The sequence below is a fragment of the Oncorhynchus mykiss genome, chromosome 31 (genome assembly GCF_013265735.2).
Source record: "Oncorhynchus mykiss isolate Arlee chromosome 31, USDA_OmykA_1.1, whole genome shotgun sequence".
NCBI lineage: Eukaryota > Metazoa > Chordata > Actinopteri > Salmoniformes > Salmonidae > Oncorhynchus > Oncorhynchus mykiss.
In genome coordinates, this window is record NC_050571.1 from 25,642,083 (window position 1) to 25,653,882 (window position 11,800).

The following is an 11,800-nucleotide window of genomic DNA, read 5'->3' on the forward strand; positions in this document are numbered from 1 at the left end:
CGGTGTTAACTGTTACATACATACACAAAGACTTATCTTAAGTAAAATAGTAATAAGTAAGTGGCCTTGTCCTAATCAAAACGGCACATAAATGTAGTTATTTCCCAGAGAAAGTTATGTTACTCTGACAGAGATTCCAACATTGAAGAAAAATATGTACGAGTTCTGCGCAATTGCATTCGCAGTATGATCACCTCGATGTCACAGAGCAAAGGGACGGGACCCAACCTTCTCCAGTCTAGCCAAAGACAGAGGTAAACCGACACGTCACAGGGGCTATAAAGGTGAAGCATCCATTTAGAATGTTTTCTCACCACCAAATATGGTAGTGAGAGGAAGTCTAGTTGCGGGTAGTGTGAGCTAGGTTAAACTGGTCTGATTTTCTAATGAATGAAACGTCTGATCTGAATACCTTTCCTGGTCTCAAAACTAAAATCTGTTACGAACACAGTGCACTAGGTTTTATAGACTTGACGCTTTGACAACATGCTCTCGTTTTAAATAACTCGATGTAAGGTCGAATCGAGTTTGTGCACACGCGCACTTCACAGAGGGGCGTTCCCTAACGGAAATACGGAAATAATGCTACAACGTGCCTATAGGATATCGCTAGCTCGTGCTTGGTTTTGCCCTTCTTCCTTGCTTGATCTGCCCACTATGCTTCATTTGCTCACACTCTAAAAGACACTGAACCTTCTTGGGTTAGTTCTATCTTTGTTATAACCGTCTATCTAGTAGCTGTTAGCTTATTCCAGTAGCTAGCTAGCCACCTGTCTTTGATACGTATGTGTACAGTTCTAGGAGAGAGAGGATATTTGTAACTAGCTGATTTTTATGACGAACAACATAACGTTTGGGAAGTGGTAAGAATATTGTGTGAAATGGATAGACCTTCTGCAGTACTACACTGTGTTATTATCTGTAGCTAAAGCTAGCTAGCAAGTTTGATACATGCATACCACCTACCCACAAGTAAAAAAGGGTGTACGGGTTTATTAATTTGTTAGTTACGAGCATGTTGCTGCGCTAAATCATTGGTAAGTGAGCTGCCAATAACTGACAAGATATTTGAGGCACATCAAGACCACATTTGGTGTATTTGACAGTTTGCCCCTGTTTCTAGGAGGAAGAGAGACCTGACTGGGCACTGGTGCGATCTGTAGGAGGCTAAATCCAAGTCTTTCCATTATAGTAAACCAAACTGGGAAACAAGGGGGGCAGCTCATCCATAGAAGACTGTCTGTGAACTCTTGGACTGGTACCAATAAGGGAAGGGGGGTTGATTTTCCAGTATTGGATTGATGTTGTTGCAGTTATGTCAGAGGCCATCCTCACCTTCCAGTACCAGCTCAATGGAGTCATGGAAACGGTCCTCAAAACTGCTGTGCATGAGATCACTCGGCTGGTGAAGGACAGCTTCCTGAAGGAAGTGACCGGGAGCAAGCGGGAAGTGGAAATCTTGAAGGAGAGGCTGCAGCAGTGTGAGCAGAGATGGAGGGACGGCGAGGAGGAGAGGAAGAGGAGGGAAGTTGAAGAGAGAGAGCAGAAAAAGAAGAGGGAAGAGAGAGAGCAGAGGGTGTTGTGTAGAAGATGTGGTTGTGCTGGAGACACAGAGAAGAGGGAAGAGGCTCTGTTAGGTGAGTGAGGAGATATATATATATATATATACACACACACACACACACACACACACACACACACACACACACACACACACACACACACACACACACACACACACACAGTCTGATTAATCAGGCTGTAATACACAATTAATTGGTATATACAGCCTGAAACATATACCTGCAAAATCGTGTACATTTTCCTTACAAGCCAGAATATGAATAAAATTTCATTTAAATGTACTCAAATTAAAATCTAATTCTATTGATCACATGCTTCGTAAACAACAGGTGTGTGGGCTAACAGTGAAATGCTTCCAAATCTTTCCCAACAGTGCAGAGAGAAAAATAACATTTGCAAATAATAAAAAAGTACCACGTAACAATAGATACACAATGAGTAATGATAACTTGGCTATAAACAAGGGGTACAAGTACTGAGTCGATGTGCAGGGGTATGAGGTAATAACATGGCTATATACACAGGGTAGGAGTACCGAGTCAATGTGCAGGGGTACGAGGTAATAACTTGGCTATAAACAAGGGGTACAAGTACCGAGTCGATGTGCAGGGGTATGAGGTAATAACATGGCTATATACACAGGGTAGGAGTACCGAGTCAATGTGCAGGGGTACGAGGTAATAACTTGGCTATAAACAAGGGGTACAAGTACCGAGTCGATGTGCAGGGGTATGAGGTAATAACATGGCTATATACACAGGGTAGGAGTACCGAGTCAATGTGCAGGGGTACGAGGTAATAACTTGGCTATAAACAAGGGGTACCAGTACCGAGTCGATGTGCAGGGGTACGAGGTAATAACATGGCTATATACACAGGGTAGGAGTACCGAGTCAATGTGCAGGGGTACGAGGTAATAACTTGGCTATAAACAAGGGGTACCAGTACCGAGTCGATGTGCAGGGGTATGAGGTAATAACATGGCTATATACACGTGGTACCAGTACCGCGTTTATGTGCAGGGGTACGAGGTATTTGAGGTAGATATGTACATATAACTCGGAATAAACTGACAGACCATCAACAGTTGCAGCAGCATATATGATGGGTCAGAATATTCCGTGTAAATAGAGATTTACCATTAAAATAAATGATTACCATTATGTTGTTTGTAGTTAGATTGGTAAAAACAAAGTCAAATTGATTGTATAATTGATTCAATTAATGCAAACATGGCTCTAAAAAAAAATGATTCTATTATAATAATGATATTGAACAAAAAAATGCCCAACAATTAAACAGAAACTCAGCTACTGCTCTGTCTGGATCAAGTGACTTTGGCTAATATGCCTTTTTTTTGTGGTATCGAGTATCGTGATGTATTGTGATACTAAACCTGGTATCGAAGTCAAAATTCTGGTATCGTGACAACACTAATCAGGATAGCAAAATAGTTACCCAATAGCTACCCGGACTAACTCTTAAGCAGTCTTCAGGGTCCTGTTGGTTCCAGACTTTGCATTGGTACCACTTGTCATGTGGTAGCAGAGAGAACAGTCTATGATTTAGGTGGCTGGAGTCTTTGACCAGTTTTAGGGCCTTCCTCTGACACTGCCTGGTAAAGAGGTCTTGGAGGGCAGGGAGCTTGGCCCCAGTGATCGAGCTGCTTGACACGGTTGTGGTAGGCCTGATCACCGACGACGATAAGACAGCCTATAGGCAGTAGGTCAGAAATATGTCAGTGTCGTGCCATTACAACAACCTCTCCCTCAATCTGAGCAAGACAAAGGAGCTATAGGAAACGGAGGGCTGAGCAAGCCCCCATTCACATCGTCAGGGCCATAGTGTAGCAGGTGGAGCGCTTCAAGGTCCTCAGTGTCCACATCACTAAGGATCTATCATGGTCCAAACCACAGGAGGTTGGTGGCACCTTAATGGGGGAGGACGGGCTCGTGGTAATGGCTGGAGCGGAATCAGAGGAATGGTATCAAACACATGGTTTCCATGCATTCCATTTGCTTCGTTCCAGCCATTATTATGAGCCGTCCTTCCCTCAGCAGCCTCCACTGGTCCAAACACACCAACACAGTCGTGAAGAGGGAACAACAATGCCTATTCCCCCCCAGGAAGCTGAAAATATTTGGCATGGGCCCTCAGATCCTCAAAAAGTTATACGGCTGCGCCATTAAGAGCATCTTGACTGGCTGCATCATCACTTGGTATGGCAACTGCTTGGCATCCGACTGCAAGGCGTTACAGAGGGTAGTGCGTACAGCCCAGTACATCACTTGGGCCGAGCTCCCTTCCAGTCAGGACCTTTATACCAGATGATGTCAGAGGAAGGCCCTATGCTACCGCATGGAAAGCGGTACTTATTAACCAAGTTTTAGGGCTGGGCAATATGGACAAAATATTATATCACAGTATTTTTTTTAAATTGAAGAGTATTTTTAGTTTTTGAATAATATAAGTTCTACATTTGCTTCATGAGTAGTGAGTGATCCTAGGGTGTCAACACATACATTCTAAGTGATTTCAATTAGTATTTCTCCATTCTGATTGTTTTAAGTAAATTCAGCTTCAACCAAAACAAATTTAAGCACTTATCATTTCTGCATGTCCTGCACTCAGTTGCAGTGGTGGAAAAAGTACTCAATTGTCATACTTGAGTAAAAGTAAAGATCTGTTAATAGAAAATGACTCAAGTAAAAGTGAAAGTCACCCAGTAAAATACTACTTGAGTAAAAGTTTGAACGTTTTTGGTTTTAAATATACTTAAGTATCAAAAGTAAATGTAATTGATAAAATGTACTTAAGTATCAGAAGTAAAAGTATAAATAATTTCAAATTCCCTATGTTAAGCGAACCAGATGGCACCATTTTCTTTTTTAACATTTTATTTACGAATAGCCAGGGGCACACTCCAACACTCGGACATAATTTACATATAAAGCATTTGTGTTTAGTGATAAATAATAATAATTGTGTTTAGTGCAAATAATCTAGGACTTATTTTTAACCAAATGTTGCAATTGCGATTTGACTTGTGAATTAGAGCAAAACTGTTGGAATCATGGAAATATAATAACTATTCTAATTCTATAATTAGACTATAATAGTGGGCACTTTGAATACAGCGTTGTTTGAGATGACAACGAATTAAAATGCCAGGGAGCAGTTATTGTGACAGGGTAGGAACTAAAGTTTTGGTAAGTGTTTCCTACGGGACCCTATAAGCTTTGGTTTGATTGCATGTTTTCTCTTAGCTACTTCATGTGGCTAATAAATTATTGCTTTGCATAATAAGCGAGGGCCAGCCAATGAGAGCGTACAGGTTGCAGTGGTGGGTAGTATATGGGACTTTGGTGACAAAACGGATGGCACTGTGATAGACTACATCCAGTTTGTTGAGTAGAGTGTTGGAGGCTATTTTATAGATGACATCGCCGAAGTCAAGGATCGGTAGGATGGTCAGTTTTACGAGGGTATGTTTGGCAGCATGAGTGAAGGAAGCTTTGTTGCGAAATAAGAAGCTGATTCTAGATTTAATTTTTGATTGGAGATGCTTAATGTGAGCCTGGAAGGAGAGTTTACAGTCTAGCCAGACACCTAGGAATTTGTAGTTATCCACGTATTCTAAGTCAGAGCCGTCCAGAGTAGTGATGCTGGATGGGCGGACAGGTGCGGGCAATGATCGGTTGAAAAAGCATGCATTTAGTTTTATTTGCGTTTAAGAGCAGTTGGAGGCCACGGAAGGAGAGTTGTATGGCATTGAAGCTTGTCTGGAGGTTAGTTAACACAGTGTCCAAAGAAGGACCAGAAGTATACAGAATGGTGTCGTCTGCGTAGAGGTGGATCAGAGACTCACCAGTTGCAAGAGCGACATCATTGATGTATACAGAGAAGAGAGTCGGCCCGAGAATTGAACCCTGTGGCACCCTCATAGAGACTGCCAGAGGCCCGGACAACAGGCCCTCCGTTTTGACACACTGAGCTCTATCAGAGAAGTAGTTGGTGAACCAGGCGAGGCAATCATTTGAGAAACCAAGGCTGTTGAGTCTGCCAATAAGAATGTGGTGATTGACAGAGTCAAAAGCCTTGGCCAGGTCGATGAATACAGCTGCACAGTAATGTCTCTTACCGATGGCGGTTATGATATCGTTAAGGACCTTGAGCGTGACTGAGGTGCACCCATGACCAGCTCGGAAACCAGATTGCATAGCGGAGAAGGTACAATGTGATTCAAAATGGTCAGTAATCTGTTTGTTAACTTGGCTTTCGAAGACCTTAGAGATACAGGGTAGGATAGATATAGGTCTGTAGCAGTTTGGGTCTAGAGTGTCTCCCCCTTTGAAGAGGGGGATGACCGCGGCAGCTTTCCAATCTCTGGGAATCTCAGACGATACAAAAGAGAGGTTGAACAGGCAAGTAATAGGGGTTGCAACAATTTCGGCAGATAATTTAAGAAAAAGAGGGTCCAGATTGTCTAGCCCGGCTGATTTGTAGGGGGTCCAGATTTTGCAGCTCTTTCAGAACATCAGCTATCTGGATATGGGTGAAGGAGAAATGGTGGGGGCTTGGGTGGGTTGCTGTGGAGGGTGCTGGGCAGTTGACCGGGGTAGGGGTAGCCAGGTGGAAAGTATGGCCAGCCGTAGAGAATTGCTTATTGAAATTCTCAATTATAGTGGATTTGTCGGTGGTAACAGTGTTTCCTAGCCTCAGAGCAGTGGGTAGCTGGGATGAGGTGCTCTTATTCTCCATGGACTTTACAGTGTCCCAGAATTTTTTTGAGTTTGTACTGCAGGATGCAAATTTCTGTTTAAAAAAAGCTAGCCTTAGCTTTCCTAACTGCCTGTGTATATTGATTCCTAACTTCCCTGATAAGTTGCATATCACGGGGGCTATTCGATGCTAATGCAGAACGCCACAGGATGTTTTTGTGCTGGTCAAGGGCAGACAGGTCTGGAGTGAACCAAGGGCTACATCTATTCCTGGTTCTACATTTTTTGAATGGGGCATGCCTATTTAAGATGGTGAGGAAGGCACTTTTAAAGAATAACCAGGCATCCTCTACTGTTGGGATGAGGTCAATGTCGTTCCAGGATACCCCGGCCAGATCGATTAGAAAGGCCTGCTCGCAGAAGTGTTTTAGGGAGCGTTTGACAGTGATGAGGGGTGGTCGTTTGCTCGCAGACCCATTACAGATGCAGGCAATGAGGCAGTGATCTTGGTTGAAAACAGCAGAGGTGTGTTTGGAGGGTGAGTTAGTTAGGATGATATCTATGAGGGTGCCCGTGTTTACAGATTTGGGGTTATATCTGGTAGGTTCATTGATAAGTTGTGTGAGATTGAGGGCATCAAGCTTAGATTGTAGGATGGCCGGGGTGTTAAGCATGCCCCTGTTTAGGTCACCTAGCAGCAGGAGCTCAGAAGATAGATGGGGGCAATCAAATCACATATGGTGTCGAGGGCACAGCTGGGGGCAGAGGGTGGTCTATAGCAAGCGGCAACGGTGAGAGACTTGTTTCTGGAAAGGTACATTTTTAGAAGTAGAAGCTCAAATTGTTTGGGTACAGACCTGGATAGTAGGACAGAACTCTGCAGGCTATCTTTGCAGGAAATTGCAACACCGCCCCCTTTGGCAGTTCTATCTTGTCGGAAAATGTTATAGTTAGGAATGGAAATGTCAAGGTTTTTGGTGGTCTTCCTAAGCCAAGATTAAGACACGGCTAGGACATCCGGATTGGTGGAGTGTGCTAGGGCAGTGAATAAAACAAACTTAGGGAGGAGGCTTCTAATGTTAACATGCATGAAACCAAGGCTTTTACGGTTGCAAAAGTCAACAAATGAGAGAGCCTGGGGGATGGGAGTGGAGGTAGACACTGCAGGGCCTGGATTAACCTCTACATCACCAGAGGAACAGAGGAGGAGTAGGATAAGTATACGGCTAAAGGCTAACAGAACTGGACGCCTAGTACGTTCAGAACAGAGAGTTAAAGGAGCAGATTTCTGGGGACGGTAGAATATATTCAAGGCATAATGTACAGACAAAGGTATAGTAGGATGTGAATACAGTGGGGGTAAACCTGTGCATATAGTGATAATAAAATAGATATTGTCTCTAGAAATAGCATTTAAACCAGGTGATGTCACTGCGTGTGTGGGGGGTGTTGAGCAGTGCTAGAGCCTCAACAGTGAAATAAAACAATAGTTACAAAACAGAACAGCAATCGACACGGCATGGTGACGTTAGGGAAAGGCATGCGTAGCCGGGTAATCATACAAGTCCAGTGCGTGGCTTCAGGCAGCTAGCGGCACGGGGCTAGCAGGCTAACAGAAAGGCCTTAGAGGGATGACCCGACGGTGGGAAGTCTGTTGTGCCCCCCTCGTGCAGTTACATCAGCGGACGGATCAGCAGGGCTCCGTGTGGTAAACCAGGCCAATTGGCAAAATATGTATAGTGGCGGAAGAAATATGTCCGAAGGGCCTCTTAAGTCAGCAGTCCAATGTGCTTAAGATAGCTATCGGGCCGCAGAAAAGTGGCTGTGCGTTCAGGGGTCGTTAACTGCTATAATTCTAGGTGGGAAAAATAAATACAAAAATATCATAATAAAAATAAAAAAAGTTCAGAGCTTGCGGTAGGAATCCGGAGATATCGAGGAGAATAAGTCCGACTAGCTCTGGTTTGAGTCACGCTGTACAGACTGGCGAGAGTTGTCCGGGATCAAGGTAGCTGATGACCGCTAGCAAAGGATAGCTGACTGCTAGCTAGTGGCTTCGGAGTCTGTGTAGAAAGTGGCAGGGAGAGAAAGAGCGGAGAGAGATGACTCAAGTAGCGAAGTAAACTATAAAAATTGACATTACACATGGCGTATCACAGTTAACAAACTAAACATTCAAATATTGGCATAGAAGGTAAAGTAAAAACCCAAACCGGTACCTGCATCAATACAGGTATGTCATAAAATACGGTATACCGCCCCCCTCCCCACACACTTTTTTGACTCATCACATATGCTGCTGCTGCGGGTACTGTTTACTATCTGTAGTTTTATTCCTAGTTAAATGTACATATTTTCCATCTATTACCGTGTACCACTGCACATTGACTCTACTGGTACCCTGTAGCCAAGTTATCATTACTCATTGTGTATCTATTATTTATTATTATGTGCTTTACTTTTCAATTTTTCTATATTTTATTTTCTCTGCGTTGTTGTGTAAGCATTTCACTGTTAGTCCTCAGCTGTTGTTCACGAAGCATGTGATAAATACAATTTTATTTGATTTCAGTACAGGAGCGGAAGCACACAACCCTAAGCACACACCCCTGAGGGGCCCCCGTGTTGAGGGTCAGCGTTGCGGATGTGTTGTTGCCTACCCTTACCGCCTGGGGGTGGCCCGTCAGAAAGTCCAGGATCCAGTTGCAGAGGGAGGTGTTCAGTCCCAGGGTCCTTAGCTTGGTGATGGGCTTAGAGGGCACTATGGTGTTGAATGCTGCGCTGTAGTCAAGGAACAGCATTCTCACATAGGTCTTCCTCTTGTCCAAGTGGGAAAGGGCAGTGTGGAGTGCAATAGAGATTGTGTCATCTGTGGATCTGTTGGGGCGGTATGCGAATTGGAGTGGGTCCAGAGTGTCTGGGATGATGGTGTTGATGTGAACCATGCCCAGCCTTTCAGAGCATTTCATGGCTATGGGGCGATAGTCATTTAGACCTTGGCGTTCTTGGGCACAGGGACTATGGTGATCTGCTTAAAACATGTAGGTATTACAGACTGGGTCAGGGAGAGGTTGAAAATGTCAGTGAAGACACATGCTAGCGGGTCAACGCATGCTCCGAGTACGCGTCCTCGTACTCCGTCTGGCCCTGCGGCCTTGTGAATGTTAACCTGTTTAAAGGTCTTACTCACATCGGCTACGGAGAGCGTGATCACACAGTTGTCCGGAACAGCTAGTGCTCTCATGCATGGATCAGTGTTGCTTGCCTTGTAGCAAGCATAGAAGGCATTTAGCTCCCGGTAGGCTCGTGTCACTGGGCAGCTTGCAGCTGGGTTTCCCTTTGTAATCCGTAATAATTTGCAAGCCCGATGCGCGTCAGAGCCAGTGTAGTAGGATTCGATCTTAGTCCTGTATTGGCGCTTTGCCTGTTTTGATGGTTCATCGGAGGGTGTACTGGTTTCTGTGCGGTTTGTCCTTCAGCTGCTCAAAAATTTTGACAAAATATCCACAGAAAAGTATTGTTTACCCAACTTTAAAGAGCCGGTAGGTATATAGTTTGGTTCGGCACAGAGGTATTTTTATTGGTGTACAATGTTTATATTCTGAATCGGGGGGGATGGAGAACAATCCACTTTTTTAATTTAAATAAGATTTTTTTTCATTGTCATGGCATGCTTGGTTCAGTAGCTATTGATGAGAGAACCGGATATCAAATATAAAACTAACTTTACTTCAGTGCTGAACTGAACCATATACCTACTGACTCTTTAAAAAATGTAGAAAACAGCACTTAACTGTGTATATTTTGTCTCAAATTTTGAGCAGCTGAAGAACAAACCACACAGACAACCGCTAGAGTTTAAATGTAATTGTATTCACTATTCTGGCTTTTAAGGAGCATTTTACACAGTTTTGCAGGCATTAGATTCAGCCTGTATATACCAATTAATTGTGTATTACAGCCTGATTAATCAGACTAACACACACACACACCTGATATAGGATCTATAACTTATTTCTGTTCTATCCTCAGGAGCAGAGGAAGGTTGTGTTATCAAACAGGAGATGTTCCAGTCAGGTGGACCCAGCACTCTCCCAGAGAGAAAGGGTCCACAGGAAATGGCCACACCCAGCTCTTCCTGTGTCTCTGAAAGGATGGACGAGAGGGAGGCCCATGTGGTCCATATCAAAGAAGAGCCCAATGACTGGGAGGATCTGGTTACCCAGATGGTCACATCCACAGATGCCTCCATAGTGAGCCTGAGTCGTCTGCAGAGATTGAGCTCACATGCTGGGGCTTGGACCAGTGAGCCTCAGCCTCCACCTCCACTCCCAGCACCATGGGCCAGTGAGTCTCTTCCTCCAGCACCATGGGCCAGTGAGCCTTTTCCTCCAGCACCATGGGCCAGTGAGCCTCCACCTCTACCTCCAGCACCATTGGCCAGGGAGCCTCCACTACCTCCAACACCATGGATCAGGAAGGAGCAGCTCCTACTTTCAAGGTCAGTGATACCCACACAGGGGACAGAGCATGCTGTGGGGGCCCTCGAAAGCATCAACACAACGGCACAGCTGAGGGTCAAACCCTTCAGCTGCCCACACTGTGGGAAGAGCTTCCCTCAGCTCCGAAACCTGAAAGACCACCAGAAGTACCACCACACAGGGAAGAAGGCCTTCACCTGCTCCCAGTGTGGTATGGGTTTTGTGTACATGTGCCACTTCAGGGTACACATGCAGCGCCACACGAGGGAGAGGGCATTCAGCTGCTCTCAGTGTGGGAAGAGCTTCAGCCTTCAGAGCGGCTTGGAGAAACACCGGGTCCTTCACACTGCAGAGAGGCCTTACAACTGCACGGACTGTGGGAACAGATTCTATTCTAAAGTGGACCTGAAAATACATGAACAGATTCATGCAGCAAGGTAGACCTTTGACATGAAGCAGGTTGATTTAGAAAATCAGAGGGGGGGGGGGGGGATAACTGCCCACGTGTACTATGTTCAATGTATCTATTAGTTGCTGATTCATTTAATGTTGAGAGGAATAAAACTTTGTAAATAAGTTATTCTCATCCTTTCTTAAATTGTTGGTCAAACGGTGTAACTGTGACACACACACACATCTTAAAAGTAAAATAGTCAAATGTAAGTAGCCTTGTCCAAACCACAACGGCCCATAGAGTAACAGATATCTTCCTCTGGGAAACATACATTTGACAGAGATTCTCTCCTCAAAGAAAAAGATTTACGAGTTCCCGCGTATTCGCAGTATTATCACCTCGATGTCACAGACCTGTGCAAGCTTTTGTGCCGAACACATTACATTGTTACAGGTGTCAAGCTTATGGGCATGTGGCAGTGGTGTGTAGGAGGGAGGTTCCAAGGTGTGAGAAGTGTGCCGCAGGGCATGAGACAAAGGAATGTGTAGCATTGGGAAAGTAGTGGTATGTGTTAATTGCAGGGGTGCCCATGGGGCTGGGCATCAGAAATGATCAGCGCG

General features: G+C 44.5%; 1 protein-coding gene across 3 annotated transcripts; it reads left to right on the plus strand.

Moving 5' to 3' along the window:
• The first annotated feature begins 545 nt into the window (after nucleotides 1–545).
• LOC110504845 (zinc finger protein 517) lies at nucleotides 546–11,351 on the plus strand. Of its 3 annotated transcripts, none has more exons than XM_021583692.2 (3): nucleotides 546–701; nucleotides 1,124–1,637; nucleotides 10,338–11,351. In XM_021583692.2, the coding sequence occupies exons 2-3, from the start codon at nucleotides 1,316–1,318 to the stop codon at nucleotides 11,225–11,227; spliced, it is 1,212 nt and encodes a 403-aa protein (XP_021439367.1). In that variant the 5' UTR covers nucleotides 546–701; nucleotides 1,124–1,315; the 3' UTR covers nucleotides 11,228–11,351. The 3 variants fall into 3 exon arrangements, with proteins under 3 accessions (XP_021439367.1, XP_021439366.1, XP_021439368.1); XM_021583691.2 differs by having other exon boundaries at nucleotides 563–1,037; XM_021583693.2 differs by lacking the exon at nucleotides 546–701 and adding an exon at nucleotides 708–863.
• Nucleotides 11,352–11,800: the final 449 nt, after the last annotated feature.

Coding starts and splice junctions, on each gene's coding strand:
- LOC110504845 (XM_021583692.2), top strand. CDS start 1,316: ATGTCAGAGGCCATCCTCACCTTCCAGTACCAGCTCAATGGAGTCATG. Junction 1,638..10,337: donor GAGGGAAGAGGCTCTGTTAG/GTGAGTGAGGAG, acceptor TTCTATCCTCAG/GAGCAGAGGAAGGTTGTGTT.